The 24,509-nt window shown below is 39.0% G+C and overlaps 1 protein-coding gene across 4 annotated transcripts in view; it reads right to left on the reverse strand.

Annotated features, from left to right (window-relative positions):
• The window catches only part of jmjd1cb (jumonji domain containing 1Cb), a 128,748-nt gene that overhangs the window by 30,806 nt on the left and 73,433 nt on the right, over positions 1-24,509 (reverse strand). For 3 of the 4 annotated variants that reach the window (XM_079850934.1, XM_079850933.1, XM_079850932.1), the window contains exon 3: positions 6,528-6,641. In XM_079850934.1, the coding sequence (XP_079707060.1) occupies positions 6,528-6,641 (114 nt within the window). Of the gene's footprint in view, positions 1-6,527; positions 6,642-15,448; positions 16,147-24,509 lie in introns of those variants that run through there. The other variant, XM_079850935.1, reaches the window with a different exon arrangement.

Genomic DNA, 24,509 nt, shown 5'->3' on the forward strand with positions numbered 1-24,509 from the left:
TGTGGCATTACACCATGTCCTAACCAAGTTTCCAGTGACACATTTGTAAATAGGCCAAACAAACAAACAATAAAAAACATCTCATGATCTTAACTTTTACACTTAGAAGCAGTGTTAAGGTGTGGGCAAATTTTGAGGGCAAAAAAGGTGTGTTCTATGTTGTCAAAAGTGTTACGATGCATGAAGCACAGCTCACACACTTTCAAACCAAGCAGCTTTCTGTTGGTTAATGAGGCAAATACGCTTGACCAACTTGAACCTGTTGCAAAATCTGCATGGAGAAATCTTTTGCCCACATGTGAAATTCCCAATCATGTGAATTCCCTATTGAAATGACTGGATTTCGCCCACAAAGCTTTGCTGAATATGACTCATCTTTTATGATGTCTTAAACCAGGCACGACAAGCTATATCTTCATGTACATAAGTGTTTATACTAAACAACCATGACAGGAATTTTTTGTTATTTATGGTTTCTTTCTGCAGTGACATTTTAGATAGTCCCACCCAAAATTAAATCCTATTGCTCCAAAATTGTGCACCACATAATTCTATAAATAATATCAAATATATTTTGTACAATTTTCTTCTGGTAACCCCTTCAGATTTAATTTAATTCAATGGCAGATTAACCACAAATAGTTAAACTCTTACATCATCAGAAAAGCAGGTCTAAAATGAAGAGGTATGCGACATTATAAAAAATGGTCTCTAATGTGCCAAATTCAAATCAATATCTAGTCATCGTAGAGGGTGCAGCTCAGGCTGTTACTGTACGTCAGTGAAATTAACAATGTGTTCATTAAGAATGAATGAGGTCCCATTACCATCCCGCTCCACATGACTGAGTGCTCCTATTAGCATTCCTCTGCTTCCTTCACTCTCTCCGTCACTCTTTTTCCACTGTCTTTGTGCACACAAAGGGCAGACATGTTCCTGATCTGTCCCTCTCTGAAGAGCATAGCTCCTGCGTTAATGTCATCCTGTCCTCTGAAGGTTCACGACACGAGCACGTGTCAAGGTGAAACAGGCCAAATTTATGCCCCACGTGTAAAAAAAAAGCCTGTTCACAAATGTAGTCTAATAAAAAATTGAATCATGCTGTTACATTTGTAGAGTTTTGCTTCCAAGGAAACGTTTTAGGACAGGACAGAGTGCATTAACAGGTAATTTCTGCTTCTGTCTATGATGTTTGAAATGGTCAAGGTAACCACAAATACACCTAATTAGCCAGCCTAACACAAAGGATGCTGCTTCAAATCACAAACGCACTTTTATAGAGCATTTCAGTGCATTAGAGGATGGACTAATGTTTAAAAAGTAAGTTTTTCGGATGGGAGATGGGAGAGGAACATGCAAGCGGAGTGTTGCCATGGCAGTGGGCAGCGTGGGGAGCTGACACAATGCTTGCATCAGTCAGAGGTGTAAACAGCGAACGAGTGCACGGAGACAGGATGTTCCTTCCAGTGCTCTACAAATGCTTTTCACAGAGATGACGCATTCAGAGGATGAATCATTGTGCGGAGAGCTGGAATGACATGAAGAAAGATACCATAATAACGCCATTATAGTATTAATGGTGACGTCTTATAACAGAGGCGTAAATATCAGCTCAATTAACCGCTGCGGCGTTGGGAAAACGCAAAAAGCGAGAGCAGAAACCCAGTGGCACGTAAAAGCTTTTGTTGAGGAGCAGACGATGTGTGCGCTCCTGTTGCTATGGCAATACTACATACGTGACGTGTGTGAAAAAAAGCTTGTTGCTGGGGCAATACAAGCGTGTGTGCGCTGTTTGTGTCTTTTATATGGGTCTGTGTCATTTCAAGCGATGTGTTGCTGAGGTAATTTATTTAGCACAGTTACAGTGAGTAATTCTATACGTTGTGGATTAAATCATTCAGGGAGTACTGCAGTCTTGTGTATAAATACGCATGCTGAAACGGTAGTTGTCTGAATGTGCGAAAGTGTGTAAGCGTATGGGGGAGGGTGGCTGAGCCGCCTGTATCTGAGTGTGATATATGTTTCTTCATCAAAAGAGAGTACGCTAGTGTGATGCATGGTATCCATGAATACAATTTCACACAATTGTTATAGCATTATGGGATGGTGGAATATTGTGTTTGTGCACTGACTCATATATGCACGCTTTCATATGCAGGGTGCAAAAACAATCCCACCACTCAACACAGAGGGCGTAACACTAAAGGGTATTCACAGTGAGCGAATAGAAGTCATTTGTTTTCGATGAGAGTTGGTGATTTGATGTGAAATAAGGAACTGACCATCAAGCATAGAACATAGTCCCAGCAGCAGGTCTTGCCAATCTAAAAAAATATATATATTTAATGTTTATAGTTTTATAGGATTAGATTGAATCCTTGATTTCAAACTGTTAGTTTAAGTGTTTACTTTTTATTTGTTTGTTTTTTAACAACTTCTTTGTGAAAATACTACAATTGTATTACAGAAACAAGACGTTTCTATCTAAAGTATAAATCATTTTATTTTACAGATTTTTTTTTTATCGAGTTCAAATCATTTTTTCAAATAGGATTTATTTTCAAATAATTTATTTCAGATTATTTGAGTAAATATTATGTAAAATAAATATAAATTTCATTTCAGAAATTGTGCATGTGTTATCTTTAAATTATATTGGTCATCTGCCAAGATATCTGCATCAGCCATTAGTCAACAACTAAATACTTAAACTAATAATGTTTTATTATTATTATATTTTAAATCAATTTCTGCAGAATTTGCCCTAAAATCAGCCCTGAAAAATGTGGATAAAAGTCTAGAGAATTCATCGAGGCCCTAAAACGGTGGTGCAGACAGTACTGATATGGTTGAATACAGCTACTAGAGACCAACAGCACAGCGACTTTCCGACCTCCAGCGATTTAATGGCTGTCAGTGTGAATGTACCTTAACTGCCATGACAGTAAACAAGAGCGTTTCATTGTTACATAGAGTTCTCAAGTCCTCTATGCGGCCACACTGAGGTCAGAGTTCAAATTGCTCCTCTCCCATCCCACTCAAGGATAAACGAATGCAAATGCATGCCCAGACCCAATCCCCATTCAGTAATGTAGCCCACAGAGAATAATGAGTGTAAGTCACAAGCGTGTAGTCGTCTCTTCCAGTAATGCACACCATAACAGCACTCCTGTTTTCTCTTTCTCTCTCTCGCCGGCTGGCCTCACACACAGAGCCTCAATTGTTGCAATTATGCCAAACAGATTCCTGGGCTCCAGCCTCTCCTCTATCCATCCCTGGATCAGGCTGCACTGTGGAAAAAAATCCATGAAGGAGAAAAGAGGCCAGGACAGGATGTGAGCAAGCCAGCTCATCACACTCCAGCAAGCAAACAACGCAGTTCCCAAGCACTTCGGAGGTCAGACTTTGAGTTTTTAAAAAGGAGGCGTGTTTTTGATTCCAGAACAAGATGGTGTGTTGAAATGTGTGAGAGTCCCGTGAGAGTCACAGCAGCAGATCTGGGACTGAGGTATACTCTTTTTTGAGGACATTTCTCAGCTGTAAGAGGAACTGTAGAGAAGAAGAAATACCTGCTTCCTCCTGACACGCTTGTGATGTGCAAATTGTTAAATGTGAGAGTGTGACTGTAGCACCATAATCTCATTTTCACCTGAGAGTGAAACACTCATACTCTGTAGTGAGTTGTCTCATTGTCAAATGTTTAAATTAGCTCTAAAGTAGCAACCTAACTAAATCTCATAAGTGACTTTGCCTTGTGGAAATGTTGAAAAGTACTTCCTTTTGCATTAAGAATCGAACATGACAAATGAAAACCGAGCTTAACAGTCTTAAAGGTGCGGTCACATTAGCAATGCAGTTTTGTGTGTAAAAAAACAGGTTCAGTGTCCATTGTTAATTAAGCAGAGACGATTGAAGCACTGCTCACTCAGAAGTCACTTTACACCAAGCAGATTTTGGTTGATAAACAAGGCAAATTCAGTTGTCCAACCTCAACATGAGTGAAATCTGCGTGGGGAAATTTTTCGCCCTTACGCAAAACTCCAGATTGCACGGATTCCTAAAGGAATGGTTGGAATTTGCCTGTGAGATTTCACCAAGCAATGGTAAATGGACCGCAACTTTACATTAGCAATGTCACATAACTAAAGGCATAAGACCTGTTCACGCCAAGAACGATAACTATAAAGATAACTATATTAGCATCCACACCAGTAGACGTCATTGTTTATTCTAAACGCGTGCTGCCGTTCTGTCTCTGCCACTTTAAATGCTCAAGCTCTTTGAAGTTGGATGGATTCTGATTGGCTATCAATGTTTTTATCATTCATCAGCTGGAAAAATCATTCTGAAAGTGGTTCCTACAATATTGGGCATCGATATTATAGTTGTGGTGTGAACTCTGCAATTCTTTTATGTTTACTCAGAAGTTATGTTTTAATATAATATAATATATATATATATTAGGTGTGGGGGGGGGAATTTATTCACATATGAAATGTGATTCTACCTTCTACAGGTTCAAATCGTTTCACAAATTTCAAAAATTGATTTTATTTTTTAATGTTTGTTAATAACGTGATGTTTTTTGAAAAAAGAAGGCCCCTGACAGTTTAGAGAGCGCACAGGCTTCCAAGCGGGGGAAGCATTATGAATGAAGCAGTTCCTATATCTTAACGACTAGAAAATAGCTTTAAATAATGTATAGTTACCGGCACATGACAAGATCTTGTTGAGACCTTGTTACCTCACGTTCAATGTGCACATGCAAGCGGTTGCCGTGGTAACGAACAATACCTGCTTGTAAAAGCAAATGAACATGCGGCGGCGGTGTCTCAGTCTCCAGGTGTTATATTTATACTTTTTTTTTATTAAATAACTCCCGACCAATCGGCACTAACAGTAGCTGCTGTTCAGTTTGTATACTGCTGCTCTCCTTCTAATCTCTATAAACCCATTGTAATAAATGTCACATTTAGCTGTGCTTTTAATATATCAGGGCTCAACGCTAAGGTTTTTTTCTACTGGTTCAGATTTTTACTTGCCCTGCCAAAATGCATTTTGTTTTTGACACATGTAACCTTGTAAACAGTGCTTAAAGATTACTAGCGCAGCCAGAGGATGACAGAAAACAAAACTAATGCTGTGTTAATTGCGTAAAATATTTTTAACAAGTTAAACTGATAAAAATTAAATCGTTAATTGACCAGTTCATTTTGAGAGCCCTAGAAATAATATAATTTGCTGTGATCAACAGTTATTAGACACATGACAAAAAGAGTTGAGACACTGCAGGTACTGCAGTTTGCTTTGGGAAATACTAACTGGAGGCTTGCGTAGTGCTGAGATTTTAGTGGAATCTAGGTACCTTAAAAGATTACTGCTTACTAAAACAACCTTTTAATCACATACACAGATATGATACCTACAAATGTTGTCAAGTTTTGGAACACAGCTTATATCTTCATTTCCCATCATATTATTGATATATCTGCAACATTTACTGTAAAGGCATTTATTTTCTTTTTTCTACTTCCTGCAGAGATTAACCACAAGCATCCCCATAGATTAGTCAAAATCACCTACGGAAATGTGAACACTGAAAGCACACACAGTAAACTACACCACTGCAGTAGTCACAAAACAAGGACCCCTTTCATTATTCCCCTCAAAAATATCACAGCAATTTCCCCCACACACAATACGCTTAGGTTTGGGATCAGGGCGATGATATGAGAGCGACGATAATTTGCTGGCAGATGGCCTTTCATTATCCGTCATGCAGGATGGAGGTGAGCCCGCAACACTGGGGATAAAACATGTCGTGAATATGAATCCAGCAGTGGAGAGCATCTCCACCCATCTGTCATGTGTGTTTGTTTTCAGAGCCCGTCTCTCTGCCACTGTGTGTTTTATCTAAGCTAGAATAATTAAGCTGTTTATGAGAGTGGCTGAGCACAGAACAATAGAAGAGGCTGTTTGTTGTCCTTATTAGTGCTCTGAGCATGAAGCGCCCATGGAGGCAAACTATAGCTGACCAGCTTGTGTACCCATCCACTCAGCAGCATCCATTAGTGGAAGCTGGAGGGAACGTATTCTGATGGCGGGTGAACACTAGCAAAAGATTTCGAGGAAAACAAGTGAAGGACAAACAACCAGAAGGTAGTTTAACCAAAATAAACCAGAATATTCATCTTGGAAGACAAGATTGATAAACTGACAAGGCTATTACAGATCCCTACATGGGCAGAGATGTGAGAGGGGTCAGCATTTAGCTCAGTGTAAACACAGACTAAAGTAACATGTAGGCTAATAGAGAATGCAAAGCAAATGAGACCAACAGTGCATCCGAAGTCGCGTGCTGTTTGAGTAGCACTACATTTGAATTTTAACTTACTTTGTGACCGTTTCGGCAACTTTTTTTCGAATACTATGTATTCGGACATCCTACTCTTTTGGCGTACTGTTTTCGCATGCTATATAGTAGCTAGGGAAGTATTCGATTTCGGACGCAGCGCAAAGACTCTCACCTGATAGGGCTGAAAGGCTCCTTCATCCGTCAGGAAGTCCAGGTGTCTGTCAGAGAAGAACTCGATGGCTGTGATGGACCCAAACACGGTCTTCCCCACCAGAGGCTTGAACGTCTGTAATGACAAAAAAAAAGGTTAGTCAATGCTCTGGGCTTCAGAAGCTAAAAAAAGAAAGAGCGTCATGCTTGACAGCTCAAACAGAACAAAAATAAATTTGATGCATGCCTTTTCACATTCAACCAACCTAAACAGCACATAATCACACTGTGTTTAATGCTGGGTGAACGGTCTTTTATACCCCAAGTTAAACAACATTTCACATCATTTTGAATGGGGATCATCAGCACCATGTTTACTCTGGAGTCACTGCTGTGAATTTGCTGGAATGTGAAAAGGAACTGTTTACCAACATGCAACCAATCATACACTAACCTCAGTGCATACCTCAATAAATATTCACATGCTTTGTAGAGTCAGAGAAACTTTCATGTGCTTTGTTTTAGTTTCAGCATCCGAGGAAACCGCTAAAAATAGGGAACCGTGAAAGAAAGCACACCTACGGGTTTCTATTTTTTGATTCAAACAATGGTATTACAACAACAAAAGTACAGTGTGCGTTCTTGAAACCTGAGTACCTAGAATTAATTGCTAACCCAAGTAAAGCATAAACAGTATGATACAATAAAACGAATCATTATGTAAACCTAAGGTTAAAAATGAACCATTTCAAGTGAGAAATACCCATTTGTTTTCCTTCTGGCTGTTCTTCCTGCCAATGAACCAATAAACAAGCTGCTCTTTTTAAACCAAATCTTTTTTAAGACCTGCACAAACAAAATGTTAACATTTAACAATAAGGTCCCTTTTGTTAACGGTCATTGCATTAGTTAGTTTAATGTTACTTCACAGTGCATTAACTAATGTTAAATACAAACTTTCATTTTAAACATGTATTAGTAAATGTTGAAATTAACATTGACAAAAATGAATAAATGCCGTAGACATTGTTAGTTTGTGTTAACTAATGTAGATAACTTAATGTTAACAAATGAAACCTCATTGTAAAGTTTTACCAATAAAATGGTATCCATACCACATCCATAATACCGTATACAGAATCCAAACCGAACAACTCCATACAAACTCAAAATAAATCATGTTTCTTAGATTCTAGCTGGGGCTCACATTCAACTGCAAAACAGGCTAACTGCAAGCTTAAAATACTCATGACATGTTTTATTCCATATATACAGTATTCATAATTGGAATATGTACTAAATAATATATCAAAACATACAAATTAGAGGTCAGTCAATATTAGATTTTGCTGATATGATAATAATGACTTTAAATAAAGGCAATAAACAGACTACACTAGAGCCAATATTCTGAATGTGTTAAATAGATTTGTTAGTCTTTCCTCACTAGGTGAAAGAAGCCACAAGAGAATCCAGAAAAGATTTTATGCATGATGAAGGACTTTTAATTTTGAACAAGCCCAAACTATATTGGGACTTTTATTTTGAAATGTTTTTGCTTTACTACTTGTAGCTGATCATTCAAAAAGGCGAGGGAGATAAAATATGCATTCTTACAACCATCTGCAACATATTACAATATAAACACCATTAAGTAAACCTTGCCATAATTCATCAACAGTAGACCATTAGCAATCGCTCGGCATGACTTTTGCAGTATTCTTTGGTTGCGAACTGCTCTGAAACCAAGAGCCTGTAGAACGTGCAACAGCACTGCATTTTTACTTTAAAGAGACAAGAGTGTACCACCCACATTCATTAAATTAAATCGTTGTCTTTTGAAGTTTAATAATCACATGTGCCTGTATCGCAATTCCTATTTTTCTGGCCCCATATTCAATATCCATTGAAATTATAATAACACATTTTAAAGACCCACAGGAAACCTGAATAAAATAACAAAAGTATGCAATACCACTAAAGGAACAGATGCATTTGTGTGAACTAAACTTTGCATGCTTGGACTCTGAGAGAATGTTCTCACGACGCAGTAAACATCTGCAGCTTCACCTTAGATCAGAGGTCTTTCCTGAGACTCTAATTGAATCAGAAGGCTAAATTGGCACTAGTATGACTACACAAGAGCTGGAGTGAGTGGACAGTAATTGGATTCATTACAAGCCCGGCCTCACAGTAAACTGCAGTTGAGCGTGTGTGCGTGTGTGCGTGTGCGTGTGTGTGTGTGTGTGTGTGTGTGTGTGTGTGTGTGTGTGTGTGTGTGTGTGTGTGTGTGTGAAAATGGCATGCCATCTGGTCGAAGTCTTCATACTACACACAGACATGACAGTCATGAGACTAGCTGCACATGATCAGCATCACAAGCTATTCTTCATGTCTGCTGGGAAGGGAACACATCTACAACTGTGCTGTGCAACTCTAAACACTAAGTACCAGGAGCTTATGGATTTAGATGTCATTTTAGTTTCTCGTTTACGACATTCCTATAATTCCTACAAGCATAACTGGAGGTCATTAACAAGTTAAGATTGTATTCATGTAAGAAAGAAAAAAAAAGCATTTGTGACATTTAGACTGCATTCTCACCAATTTGTTTCCAGTGTAGCTGCTTTTTTTTAATTTTAGAGTTTAAAGGAGCCATCTTTAAATAAATAATGTAACCCCTGAATAATTAAAAAAAAAAACTGCACACACTGCATCTTATCCAAGAGTGTGCATGTGATCTTAATCCATGCTGAACTTTTGGCTTCGCAACCGACCATTTCTATTTCTATCAACAGAGGTCAGATAGACATGCCCATGTCTGGCCGCCTCCAAAACAACACGCAGAAGTGAAACTCAACCACACTGACCAACAGGAAGAGTTTTTAGACCAGTAAACACTAAGCGTCTGACCACCTATCTCTGTGATCGGGCAGTCTAGCTGAATAATTGTGATTGTTTCAGATTTGAGCTCAGACAGTCTGTATTGGCTTGCATGTCTCTCACTGAACCTGATCCTGCAGCAGCAGCGGGGGAAAGACTAGCTGTAGATTTACACTACCAAAATAAACCTTTCATCAGCCTCACAAGCAGTCAAGTGAACTGCTACTGAATTTGACTTCTATATGGAGAACTGACCTACTGTTAAAACCCAACTGAAAGAATTGCTGCACATAGTTAATGGTTAATACTACTTTTAAGGGATCCAAAAATGCATTATATAGTAACTATAATGGGAAATTGTGCAAGGGATTGTATCTTTTAGCTGAAGTATGGCACAATGAATTTCCTCAATAAAATGAAAAATATTTTTGCATTGAAGTAACCATTTTATAAGTAGTCAATGCTAAGGCTGTGTCGATACCATCACAAACTTATATAATTGTAATTCTTTTTTGCATATTTTTCATTTCTTTGTGTGCAGAATCATGTAATTTCCTACAGTTTCATTAAAACTCGAAAACCTTTGGCAACCCACATATGAGATGCAAACCTCCTAAGAGATATAAACCAAACCTACAGTTGAATCATGATACAGTATATGCTTGAAACAAGCTACGTTTACATGTAACCTAATAATCTGTTCATAATCAGACTGATGGATAAATCGAACTGATAGCCTTCATGTGAACATCTCAATCAATCTGACTGAAACTGATCCAAATTAAATTTCGATCCAATTGAATTATCCTTGAAAATGTGTTCAGGATAGATGTGATACACATGTAAACGAATATGCAAATTGGACTGCAACGTTTAGGGTACGTAAGCAAAATTTTCAGAATCTGAAACTGGATTGAACTCAGACATTCAGACTGAAGAAAATTTGTGCATGCAAAACATACCTAGTCTGTGTTATATTGAGTAGTAGTTGCCAATACCTAGCTTTACTCATAGTTGAGTATCTCAAGCTTATTCTGAATTTTAATGACTAGAAATGAAGCGTGAATTTATCAGACTTGTAGTAGAGCTTCACTGCTGTTGTCTACCTCCTCTTCGGCGTATAGGGAGTTGAATCAAGGCTACAGGAACACGAGCCGTTTCTAGGACAGATAAATATAGCAACAGCAGATCTACATCTCTTAAAGGAAAACCAGGCTTTGTTGTTCTAATAAAAACACACAATGTAGACCTCAGGAAAATGCACACTTGATACAGCTGTGAGAAGAAATGTAAAAACATCCAACAGTAAGGAAAATACAGAGTCCTCTGAGCAGGTCTGCAGGTGCAGCCTAAGTTTTACTCAATGATTTCTGAAAACAAGTATGTGATTTAAAATCTGGACGGCCTCTGGAATCAATCAGTCTTATTGCTGAAAGCCAAATGAAACATTCAACATTACCACAATTGCTGCAATTTGCACTTTACAGCCAGAGGATTTCATCAGAAACCAGATATCACCCCTGCGACACCTCCACACACAAACACAGACAAACGCAGAAACACAAAAGCACTTCCTTGAGCGATTGCAACTGGGTCACATCTGCCACTTGTCATTAGGGAGTTACCTCTCATCACAATCAAAGCTGGCAAACAGACAGTGCAATAATTGCCGCGCATCTCCAGAATACAGAATACACCTGAGTGGATCCATGATACACACACACAGCCGCACACATGGAAACACACACAATGCATGTCTCCCCTTCCCTCTGCAAGAACAAAAAGAGGCCAATGAAAGGAGGGGCTCTTTCAGAGAAAGCACAGCCTGGCCGTGGCAGACAAAGCATCTCCGAAATACGGTCCTCGTCTGGCCGCTGCGCGGCGGGCCGTAATTCGGCTATGAATATTTGATAAGGCTGAGTGCACAGGAATGTGCATGGAGCTGTGAGGGGGGTTCATGCATAGAATAGTGTGCGGGAGGCTGGGACGCTCCAGGACGATCTGATGAAGGTCATGAAGGAACGCAGACTGCGCTTATACATGCACGTGTGGGATCTCACAGCGAAGTAGTCATTAACAGTGACGGACTCTGTCTTTCTCTGAACACATAAATAAATCTCTCTGTTGTCTCTTTTTCTCTGACGCAAGCCCTCAAATCATGTGCAAATCGCCAAAATGGTGGGCTGCAAATTTCACACAATCTGCCAAAACAATTGCAGCAGACAGCAGTTACAGTGTAAAATAGTTTTTTTAAAGCAAGATTATTAGAGTACTTTTTGCAAGAAAATACCAATTCAGCTTTTCTACATCAAAATTTCATGTTTAATTCAATGTGGTACTTGCCGTTACTTTGTAATTATTTGTGAAATTCACTAACCATTTGTGAAGGAAAATAGTTTCAAAGTAAATCCTAGATACATTTTTAGTGTATTCTGCAGACTGCTTAAATCACCACCTGCACTCTTCATGTAATGTTACGACCACAAATAGCACCATGAATGAGTAACAACTGTTACTAAGTTCAAAATGCACTCACTATGTAGTTAGAAGACCTCACTATGTAGTTTAGTATGTTTACTTTACTAAGTGGCAACATGTCTATTTTGAATTTGTAACTAAAAACCAATTTTGCGTAAAAAAGAATGTTAACACTATTTTAAGGTAACAGTTACACGTTACATGTACTTATAGTATTAACAGTAAGTTATGTAGTGCTGTCAGTAACTATTATTTTGACGATTAATCAAGTAATCAGATTTTTTGTGTTAATAAAAATAGACCTAAGTGAACAATAGCCTTTAAAATGACTTAAAATACATAAATTATAACAATGAGGCAATAATAATGGGCTCAAATGATGTATCAAAAGCAAGAACCCCGCCTCCCCTTCGATTCCTCGAATTTAATCAAAGGAATTCTGATGGCCCTACAATTATGCATAATTACAAGCAACTAACCCTAACTCTACAGTAAGTACATGTACAGGTAGCTCATTATTATTCATGTAATTATAATGTAACAATGTCTCCTTAAAATGAAGTGTAACCAAATGCACTGCCATTTATCAATGTGGTTCTGCAGGAACGTGTAATTGTAGCCCACTGTTTTGGCCAAATATCTGACGATCTGCAAAAACAGTTGCAGCAGACAGCAGTTATTCCGCAGACTGCTTAAATCACCACACACACCCTTCTCATAACGTTAAGACCACAAATGGCATCACGTTCCCAATTTGCATATGAGCAAGCTTGAGCCTGCATGAAATACCTACCATGGCTTGAAGGTAACATTTGGGCAACTCAGAGAAATGACATCATACTGATAGTGGTTTAGAAGAAACAAGCCCTTCAGTGAGGTTAATAGTCAGGCATGTCCTGAGGTGTCAGAAACCCCTCATCGACTGAGAAAAGTAGATTGCTCCCATTATCAATGACTAAGCTGCCTACACAGCAAGTGTGTGATGAACACACTGACACTGATCTAGATTTGTTGCATCATATAGCTCGCTGGCAGAGTTTTTGAACTCCAGCAGACGACAGATCTGTTGTGGAGAGAGATGCCATATCCAATGTATCCAGTGTTTGCAGGGGGCTAGTTTCCCCCCAGGATGTCTCAATCACAACCGTTACTAATTCGGTTCTCATGTCTCTGAGAGACTATGTTCAAAATACACTACAAGTGTGCAGCTTACTATGCAGTATCTAATGTATACTGCCTACTAAATGTGTCACATGACCTCACTATGTAGCATGTTTATTTTACAAGAAACCAATTTTGTGTAAAAATGGACTGCCATCTATCGATGCATGTCAACATGACTGTCTGACCAATACTTCAGTCAGTTCTATTCAGTAATTTCCATACCTGTCCAACAAAACAGAAGCAATTATGCAGGATTTTCTCTGTCAAAACATCTTGTGTATGCACTTCAATGTTTACACTTCTTTTTCTTTTTTGTTCTTTGTCTGTCTTTCTGTGGCTGCATCTTTGGCCTTACAGAGACTGATTCCTCCAGTTTCATAAATGTGTTTCATTGTCTAATTTTCACTCAACAACAACACTACACTACTGGCGTATCTACAGAGGCAGCAGCCAATGAGCGTGAGGATTCTCTCGTGAAACTACTAAATGCACTTTAAGTCATAATTTCATGAAGAACGTTAGTCAAGAGATACATTAGTCAAAGTTAAATTGTGGTTAATTTGTCACAGTGGAAATAGAAGGTCCATGCAGTTTTTTACTGCACATTTTGGTATTCCATATGTATTTGTAGACTGCTAGTAGGAGTTTAGCACTATGACATTGCGAACGCACCCAGAGACAGAGAGCGAGCCGTACTATTCCAAGTAATATTGCAGTACACAAGATTTACAACCTCACCGCAGAACTTCATCCCCTTAAAACAGTGAAACTGAGCAGAAGGTTGGGACACCCGGCCAAGTCAGCTCTAACGACCGACTTCAGTTCAATGGTCACTTCCTGCCTAATGTGTTTCTAAGGAGAAGCACAAAGCTGGCAGTATGTGTGTGTTCTGCTCCAGAGAAAGCTGCACATTCCCTCTGACATCCTAAGAAAAGACAGACTCGTGAGAAACCACCACGCACTGCAGAGAAAAACACATCCCAACAGGAGGAACGGTACTTTCCCACTTCTGCCTGACAAATCCAACCTCACACAGACACACAAACACACAATAATTGAAACCCAACCAACATTCCCTCATGACATCCAATAATAGCGCAAACACACTTTTATCATTTCAACCAATTTGGGCGACAGACCTGATCAAAACAAAGAATAGACAGGAATTAAAGAAATAGTTTATTCAAAAAAGAAAACTGTGCCATCATTTACTCACCCTCATATTGTTACAAACCCACAGGACTTTTGGTTTGAAAATGACTGTTCTGCAACAAAACTCTCTGATCACTGTTTTCCAAGTCTTCTGAAACCATTACCTTTACGTAGGAACAGACTGATATTTAAGTTGTATGTCCCACTTTCATGGTGCACTTTGACCTACTTGTGGTCTCCCTCCACTTTCCTTGCATGGAAAAGAGCACTCAGGGTATTCCTCAAAACATTACCTTTTGTGTTCCACAGAAGAAATAAAGTCATACAGGTTTGGAACAAAATGATGTTGAGTAAACAATGACCGTTTTCATTTTTGGGTGAACTATCCTTCTAAAATGACTGTTCTGGAACAAGACTGTCTCTAGTCCTCTCTCTCTCTCTCTCTCTCTCTCTCTCTCTCTCTCGGATGCGAGAGCCATAATTAGAAACAGCCGCACTATGCACAGTGCTGCATTGAAGGAGCTGTTTGCTAAATGGGTCATAGTGCAACCCTGCCCTTCCTCCCTCAAACACACACATACATACACCGTTTCAGGCAGTACACTTCTCAGTGGATCAAGCAGATTAAATGCCCCTCCAGACTTTGCCCCAGAGAGAGAGAACAGGAAGATATGATCAGCTTTGCTGGAATGAACGAACAGGCCTGTCAAAACACAAGACACCTCCGCCTGCTATCACCCTAACTGACACTAGACGACCCCTGTCCAACAACCAGCCAAAAACAGGCACACCATCCATCCCAGGCTTAAATAAGCGGGGGCTTTCCACACAGCTGCAGTTCTATCCGACACCCACGTCTGTCTGGGCCGCTCACGTGTCTTTCGCACTACTGCTTTAATAAGCATACAACCAGGAAAAATCCCCTGCAACTTTAATTCTCAGTTCTGCCAGTAAACTCTGACATACTTGGGTCTGTCCTTGACTGATTTTTGTGCTCAAGAGAAAAGGCTTGTAGCTTTTGCAAGGCTCCGAAAGGCGCTTGTGCTTTCGACCAGTTAAGTTAGCGCCCTGTAGCTGTAGACACAATAACACAATTGACTGCACACAAGCAGATGGTTGATAAACATCCTGTTAGACGAAGACATGAATGATCCAACACGCCCTAATGTAACCGGCTCAACATGAAACATTTACCTCAATGTCTTCAGGCTATACAGTCTCAAAGTCGTAAAAAGGCTTATCTATGGAAAACAAGAGATTGTTTACCTCTTCGCTGGTCTTGAGGATGAGCCCAAGCCAAAAGTGGAGCCCGGTCAGTGGACATGCGCCGCTCAAGTTAAATGAACTCGAGTGGGACTCAGATGAGTGAGAGAAAAAGAGGAAGAAAAACAAAACAAACAAGCACAAGTTTCTCTCAAAGGCGTCTCGTGGTCTTTAAAAGAAGAGGCGTGCTTTGAAGAGAGACCTTCCCTGCTCAGACGCTAACCACATGTCAGACATTTTATGTGGCTGACAGGAAACACAGAATGAGAGAAAAGCCTCCGCTGCCGCAGAGCTCAAAGAAACAGGGCGAGGAGGACTAAAAAGTGAAACGGACCGTTCGTTCGCTCACACGCTCCCTCGTCTGCTCGTCTCTCTGTATCTGAGCATCAGACTGTTAGCGAGTCTGTCGTCAGCGGTGCCAGAGAACAAGTCCGATCCGTTCAGTGAGCGATGATTCTCGGCCTGCCTGAGTCTGGAACTGGGTCAGGCAGCCTGCTTCCTCCAGAGCCCGGTTACACAAGCGGTTAACACACACAAACACACTCCGCCACTGCAGCGATCAGGAAGCTCTTGAGAGCCACGTACTGAAAGAACAAGCACGCACAGGCTGCTATTGTATTTTCCCCCTCGTCATGGATTTTGGTTTGCTGTTGCGCAGACGAGTTTTTCAGTGGCTGTTTGTGTGGTGAGAAAATCAGTGTGGCACTGTAGAGAGTGAAATGAAAGAATCAGAGAGAGAAAGAGAGAGAGTGAGAGAGGAACAGAGAGGGTGGGGGTGGCATGGAGGCGAGTGTAAACCATGAAAAGGGCGTTGCTATGTACAATGTAACTAATCTGTCTGCCATCACAGGTGGCAGAGCCGCCCCACAGAATGACTCACCCCGATGAGCAGGCCACTGGTGCGCGCACACAAACACACTCACACATAGGCTACTAAGAATTAAAGGGATAGTTCACCAAAAAATTCAAATTCTGTCATGTCGTTCCAAACCGTATGACTTTCTGTGGAACACAGACGTAGATCTTTGGCTGAAAGTCCTGGCTTCTTTTTGCCAATTGAAGTGAATGTGATCAGATGCTCTTTAGCTCCAAAAATGACAATAAAAACCCTTATACCTCATATTACCCATGAGCAATATTTCAAGTCTTCTGAAGTCACCCAGTACTGTGGTTTCATGTGAGGAAAAGTGTTGATAAGTCATGCAACAACCCATAGAATCACTGACATCAAATCTTGCACAAAGCACCTTAACATACCATAAGCCAACCAACACAAGCAACCGCCACAACCACAATGTTCTCGTTTTTACTTTTTTTTTTTTTGTATTGAATGTAAAATTCAATGTTGTTAAGTTAATGAAAGTTAATGTTAAGTTAAAGTGTTGTTAAGTTAAAGTTAATGAATGTTAAGTTAATAATGATAACAAGAGTGAAGAATGTATTTTTTTTCCACCAACTGGCTCTTTTTTACTTGAGACTGTGTACTATCGTGATTTGTAAAGAGGCTCTGTAGATTTGCACTAAACAAGCCTAAACAAACAGTGAGTGTGAGAGAGATCGACTGAGCATGTGCGATTATCTGCGTCTGTCCTTCTTCAGGTCAAGTCATATAAAAAAAAAAAAAAAAGTTTGCCATGTCCGAAGAGGAAGGCGATCTTTGCCATTTAAGTGTATTTCCCATGAATGGCGTCAACGCTGGTCAATGCATTTAATCAATGCTATTAGTCTCTATGAAGTGAAGCATCAGCTTCAGCATTACCGGTGATGCATTGCCAGTCTGTTGAGCCTTGCAAAGTGGTGCTCAAAGTAAAAGAAATTTCAACATCGTATTTCATTAATGAATGAATCAGCTTTTTTTGTGTTTATCTAGCCCTGTTTTTCAGTTGTTCTTGGTAAATTCTCATTTATGCATTTTGTGGTTTGCGTTATTCTCCTGCGTGTTGATTCAGAATGTTTGGATTATTAATAAAGCCTGTTTTGTTTTTGACTACAGAAAATTAAGTATACCTGGGTGTTTAAGTTTCTGCCTGGTCCTTCTCACACAAAAATATAGTATGACAGTTACCAGTTAGAGACAGTTATAGTACAGATAGTTTCGAGTGAGAAAAAGCTGAAAATCTTGCCATCATATGTAATTTGCGCTTGTGTATATTTAAACGTGACAACCAATGAAATTTGCTATCACTAATATCATCTCTTACACAATATATCTTTGTATATTTGAATACACATGAACGTAAATGAGATTCAGTAGGTTTCAACCTTTTCCTCACACAAATTCAGCATGACAGAAGACATGAAATATGGCACACAACTCATTACACATATTACAGTTTGTTTTTATCATACAATATTTGATTATTGATTTTATGATTATTCATAGTAACCAAAATATAAAGGGAAAAAACAAATACAAAAAACCCCATTGGATATCAAATGGACTGCTTGATGTCTCAACACACAATTTTAATGACAATTTGGGAGCTGTCTTTAATGTCATCTGTCCATTCAGCATAGCTTCTCTTTTTGTGTTCCACAAAAAGTCATAGCGGTGGCAAGAGGGTAGGCACGTAACTATTCATTTAAAGAGCTCATAAAGCTTTAGTAAGCAAGGCCATGGACACGCTTCCTCCTCGTGGGTCCAGTCGACTTTCTCAGCAGCTCGGTATTCAAATGGCCATGCTGGGCTGAAATACAAGCCCGCTGAAACCCATTAGTCACCGGACGCACTTTCAGAGAGGACACAATAATACACATAAATTAAAATGAAGGGACAGGCATTTGGCTCGCAGGTAGGATGTCCTTGGCTCAGACGTGGTGTGTAATACAGTATAGGATTAAAGGGAAGTGTGTGTGCCCACTAGAGCGCATGAGTGAGGGTGGTTTTCCTTACACTCCAGTGGCTGTGCCCACCTCAAGGGCAGGACACCATGTTCAGTCTCCCGAATCGAAGACAGGAACTGTGAGAAAATAACAGCTCTGTTTGTCCTACAGATACAGGCACAATGATAATGCTTAAGACCCAAATAATGACCTTTTAAAGACAACAATGTCCATTTTTTGGAGACAACAATCTCAGGCAACAATTTCTGACAGGCAATATTAATCTCAAGTCCAATTGCTTAGAAAAGTAACAGCAGTAAACAAGCCACATAATCTGAATACTTCAATACTTTGAATACTTCAATACTTAGCACCACCAACAATTTCAGACATCCACCATTCACCAGTAAATCATTCAGAATTGCAATTAAAAGTATAGTTTAAAATTAAATTAAATAAAAAATGATCATTTTATCATGTTATTTCAAACATGTATGACGTTCTTACCTCTGTGGAAAATATATTTTGAAGAATGGTGGTAACCAAACAGTTTTGATGAACACTAACTTCCATTTGTATGGAAAAAACAAACAGATATTTCAAAATATCTTTATCATCAAAATATCAATTCTTTTGTGTTCCACAGACAAAAGAAAGTCAAACAGGTTGAAATGACATCGGAGTGAAGAAATTATGACAATTATGCCAATTTAAGCCATTATAAATGGCTTTATAAGAGGCACAAGCACAGACATGTGAATGAGGCGCACACACACACACACACACATACACACACACACACACACACACACACACACACCAGGAATGAGAAGCCAGGGAAGATAACAGCATGACATTTGAAGCCGCCCGTGCTGAAAAGCAGGATGTGGCAGGAAATGAGTATGGGTGCGTGAGTGTTCCCTCTCTCTCAGACAGCTTGATAAAAGCCTGCTGAAGTCCAGAGCGTATATGCCGCAGTGTGTTCTTGGCACCCGAGCTGTCATGCTCAAAAGACCCAAAGCGCTCCACCATGATCAAAGAACATTTTCACGTGCAGAAACCCAATCCCACGTCTCGCGCTCATTCCATCTCTCAGTACACTGCCAGCGCGCAGTCAAACACAGCACCGCTTTAAAAAATTACAGCCATGCTGCTGTGATTTCCCACAAGTCTTTTATTAGTAAATGCATCACATTCTCTCAGACTGCTAGTTCTTACCCAGAATGTGTGGATTTTTTTTTTCTGTGTTGATATTGGTAATCTGTGTAATTCACTGGATTAAGGGTGACCATACATCCTCTTTTTCATTATTGCCTGGCCAGGATTTCTAAATAGCCTAAAATGTATGGGTTTTGGCTTTGTGTTCCTATTGACGTGCTCTCTTCAGTCCTCATTAATTCTTTGTACGTGTAATGGCATTGCTTTGACCGTTCTCTGTAGATCCTGCCTTCACAATTATGTTATGTACAATGTCTGTATGCTCCTGGTGAAACTACTTTTTAATCATTCCCTTCAACAAACCGGATTCTCATCATATTCACACTGGGAGCATGACCTGTGTGGAGTCACGTCCCAGAATTAGTCCCATTCACTGAAACGCCTCGCTCACACAGTCTGTGTAAAACCGGCGTTTTAAAATGTAAAATAATGGAAGAATTACACAAGAATTCCCGGTCAGGATCACGTTAGCCAAAGGAAAAAGCCCTAAGCTAAATTAACTAAATTAAATACTTTATAATAAGACTAGGTGTCAGTCAATCACATGTTTGATTGCTCTGTATATTTCCCAGAGCTGCATGGGCTAAATAGCAACAACATGCACAACATGCACACACACGCATTCCCGTTCAAAAGTTTGGTGTCCGAAAGAATAATTAAATAATAATAATAATAATAATAATAATAATAATAATAATAATAATACTTTTATTCAGCAAGGATGCATTGAAATTGATCAAAAGTGACAGTACATACTTTTTATACTGTTACAAAAATGTTTATTTCAAATAAATGGTGTTCTTTTAAACTAGCAGCAGAACTTTCAACAGTGATAAAACTAAGAAATGTTTCTTGTGCACCATATCAGCATATTAAAATGATTTTTTTTAAAGAATCATGTGATACTGAAGTGAACACTGGAGTAATGGCTGCTGAAAATTCAAATGACATTTTAAAATATACTTATTTCTTATTAATACTTATTTAAGTCATAATATTTCACAATATAACTGTTTTACTGTATTTTGACCAAAATAAATGCAGACTTTTTGAGCATTAGAGACTTATTTCAAAAACATTAAAAAAATATTACTGTGATCCCAAACTTTTAAACACACAAACAAGAATTGCAGAGAGAACAAAAAAACATCAAGTAGGCTTTATGGGTTGATGATAATTTTTCCCTATTTTCTCTAATGCAAAACGGAAGCTCTAGACACTGTGACATTTCATTTAATGGAGCGTTCCTCTTCTGTTCTGCCTGTTTTGCATAATAACTTTAACCATTCAAATTGCTCCGCTCCGATAGGGTCAGGTAGCAGCTCGGCAGCTGTGATCGCATTCATGCAATTAACGTTCCACCAAATGCTCCGGCATAAACCTCAGCAAACGCTGCCTTATCTCCTGCTTTAAGGTCATGAAGATGAAATACGGTGCCAATTATTTGTCAACCCAGAAAAGCACTGTGCACCAAGATGGAAGATCTGCACCGGTGAAGATTGTAATCAGCAAGCTCGTATGATTCCTGATCAATAAGAGAGTGTTATCTTCAGCGCAGTGAGAGCAGCTTTTGTGGATCAGGTTTGGAGATGGACGGGTGAATGCTCTAAAAATATCCCTTTTAGTGCAGGGACTCCAAGCCTGTTGATATGTCTGCCAGCTGCCCAAGAGACAACGTGGCAAACCTGTATACAGATGTCCTGACATAAGCATTTCATAGGCTGAAGTGTTGAGTGATATTGAGCTTCACTCTCTTGACTACTGTTTTATGGAAGGGCCCCTCTCTTTGCTACATTTTGATTGGATTTTGGTGGACTAGCACAAACAAATGTCCGACACCATCAGATAAGGATGCTAGGACAACTGACAGACACCTCAAGCGCTGGAAGGACAGGACTTCTCATTGGTCCATAGGCAGTTTCTGCCCTGCACCCATCTTGAGACTAATCCCTAAGGTTTAAGCCAACTGCCATAAAAATTCCTTAGGACCCTTTGGATGCAAGAACAGTGGCTGAAACAAAGAGAGGCCAACATGATCCATCCAAATCCATTCATTACCATGTTTGGGAACCTTAAAACTGATGTAAACTACAATACCTCCATTTCATACTTATTCACATAAATAAGTTCTCTCAATGACAGATATTTGTAGCTGTTTGTTTGGACTCATATGTTCAGAACATTGCCAAAGGTATTCTGGTGGTGGGTTGGAAAGTGAGAAATGCACTGGACACTGTAAAGACTTCTAACTGTGAACAAAATAAATAGTCTGATACATAAATGATCAGCAATATTATTCTGCAAGCGCTGAGTATTTGTGCTGACTGTACTCATGCGCTGTATGAGCAGAGGCTTTATTTGCGTGTGGTCAGAGCCCGTCTCTCAGACAGCGCGCGCACATATCGAATGAGCACTGTTTCACTGTTTCACTGCTTACTGCGCGTGAGCGGTATCAAGTCACTCGCTCTCAAATCGCAAGGCTTAAAAATGCATTGTTTCTTGAGACCACGTAATAACTCCACACTTGTGATGACATGACTGCGGCACTTCTGATGTCTTCAATTTGCGATCGGTTGTTGAGATATTTATTCTAAGAGTATTTTAGTGACTCCCGATTGAGTCATAGAATGTGATCGGTCGGAGCATCTCTATTGATTACTCTCATATATCTTTTTGTTAATAAGATGTATTATAATATTACACTTGCGTCTTCCTTGTGCTGATACAGAAAACAGAAGAGGATGACAAACTACCTCCAATTTACATACTTGTATCTATTCAACAAACATCTTTGATTGTTATTTTACTGCTAAGACGAAATACTTTAGCTGGTGCCCCGAGGAAAAGGGGATAAGAGTTCTGACACATTCAAACTCGCCTTTGGAATGGCCAAACTCTTAATATTAATTTAGTGCCACCTGTGAAACTCCATGACAGGTGCCTTGTGTGAGAGAAAGTATAAATCAATCAATGCAATATTGATTTAACGTCTCTGCTCCTTATTTTTAGAAATTCAGATTTCAGAAAATAAGGTAGTATAAATATAATTTACAACAGCAGTGGTTTCTTTAGTGGTTTATATGTTATTAGTGATATCTCAAACACTTGTTCTGGTAATAAAGTTGGCCATAGGTCATGCTCAGTGTTTGAATCCCCAGGAATCCCCCATCAGCGATCTGCCATAATACCCCAGACTCCATCTGCCACTGCCTATGATTAACACGGCAGATATTATGAGAATGTCAGGCTGCTTGCACAAACAGGAACATTAGCTGTGTTTACATGGACCCTAATAATCTGTCTGTGATCAGACTAGTAGCACAGTCGGAATAAAAAAGTTACAAGTAACCACATCAATCGGAATGAATTGGCCAAATTCGATTAAAATTTCAGTTGGATTGTAAGGGGTGGTTTAAATCTTTTCCATGAATACACTTGATCGGATTGAAAACTGAAACTGAATATTTCTGTGCATGTGCAATGACAAAGAAATTGCATAATGACGTATGATGCACGGAATGAGCTGTTGTTGTTGAATACAGTCTAATAAAATTGTGTCATTCCAAAATTCTCATTTCTCTCAGTCTCAAGTAGCTTGTGAGTCGCAAGTACCAAAATGAGTGGCTTACTGCGCTTAAACGGCCAAATACACACACAATTATGTCAAAATGTCCATCTTGGCGAGTGTTCAGTTAAACACAGTTAGTTCTGGAACCTAATTAGTTGAGAAAGATAACGTAAGTTGTGTAATACTATATTGGATCCGTGCATAAACTCTTAAAGTGACAGCAGTCTAATATTCCTGCTGCCGTCTGTCATGTTAATAAAAGAGAAAATCACTCTCTGCTCTTGAGTGAATAACTTTTGTAACTAATTGTAATCATTAATCTGTATTTCATTTTCACAATGAAGACTATCCAGTGATATTTTACTTTATATACTATATAGTATATTATATATTTGATTACTTTAATTTCTGTAGCATTTCTTAACTGAATATAGTGTATACCCACATATGTTTATTTCATATCTCTCTTTATTTTATTGCATTTATGTGTTGTTGTTTGAAATTAATTTATTGTTTTTATTCTTTTTATGTGGAATGGAAATAAAATTTAGCACTGAAGAAAAGTAGATTTTTGTTTGTATATGCTGTCAATTATAGTTCTTTGAAAGAACATCGTAATCTGCAAACACTGGTATCGCCAGGTCACACTTACCAACAAAAAAAGAAAATGGAAATCAGAATCAGTCAAGAAAATTACAATCGTTGCATCTCTACCTTTATCCTTTAACCCCTTAAACCTCCCTACACTAAACCTGTGCTAACCTTACCTCAATAGCAGCACAACTGTTTTGCAAAACAACATGAACATGAACATCTACATATATTTACCCCAGGCCGTTATTTTCCTTCATAAAGGCCTTATTTTAGCCTTATTAAATGTATGCATCATCTTAAAGCTATTGATTGTACTTAATTTGCTTTCTCAAGTATAAAGCATAAATGCAAACTGTCTGCCTGACTTCATTTTGAGTGCAAAAAAGAGACACTCAAGCAAGAGAACTGATCTGTGAGTGGTAGCGGTGGAAGCTTTGGTTGGTTTGTGAGATTCATTTATCTGATTGTCAATAGGCCTTTGTTTTCCTCCTCTCACTTTCTCGCTCTCTCACCAGCACTGCAAATCAACACAAATCACACAAACGTCTCCACAGGCAAATGACCATGTCAATGCTATGAAGACCATGTCAATGCTCTAGTTCTAGTAAGTAAGTTGCTCAGCAAGATGCTCTTCTGAAAGACATGAACAAACTATATTTCAGGCCTGTTCTAATGACACACAAACAAATCTATTTCTCTTTGTTGATTGTGATAATGTCAATATCAAATAATCCACTTGTAGCCAAAAGAATCCAAATATGAGCAAAAGCATGGTCTATTAAACACATAACATGACTTAGGAGGCACTGAGAACATATTCACATGCATAGCATAATTGGCATAGCAGTGAATTCTTTTTAA

Source organism: Squalius cephalus, assembly GCF_949319135.1.
Source record: "Squalius cephalus genome assembly, chromosome: 19".
NCBI lineage: Eukaryota > Metazoa > Chordata > Actinopteri > Cypriniformes > Leuciscidae > Squalius > Squalius cephalus.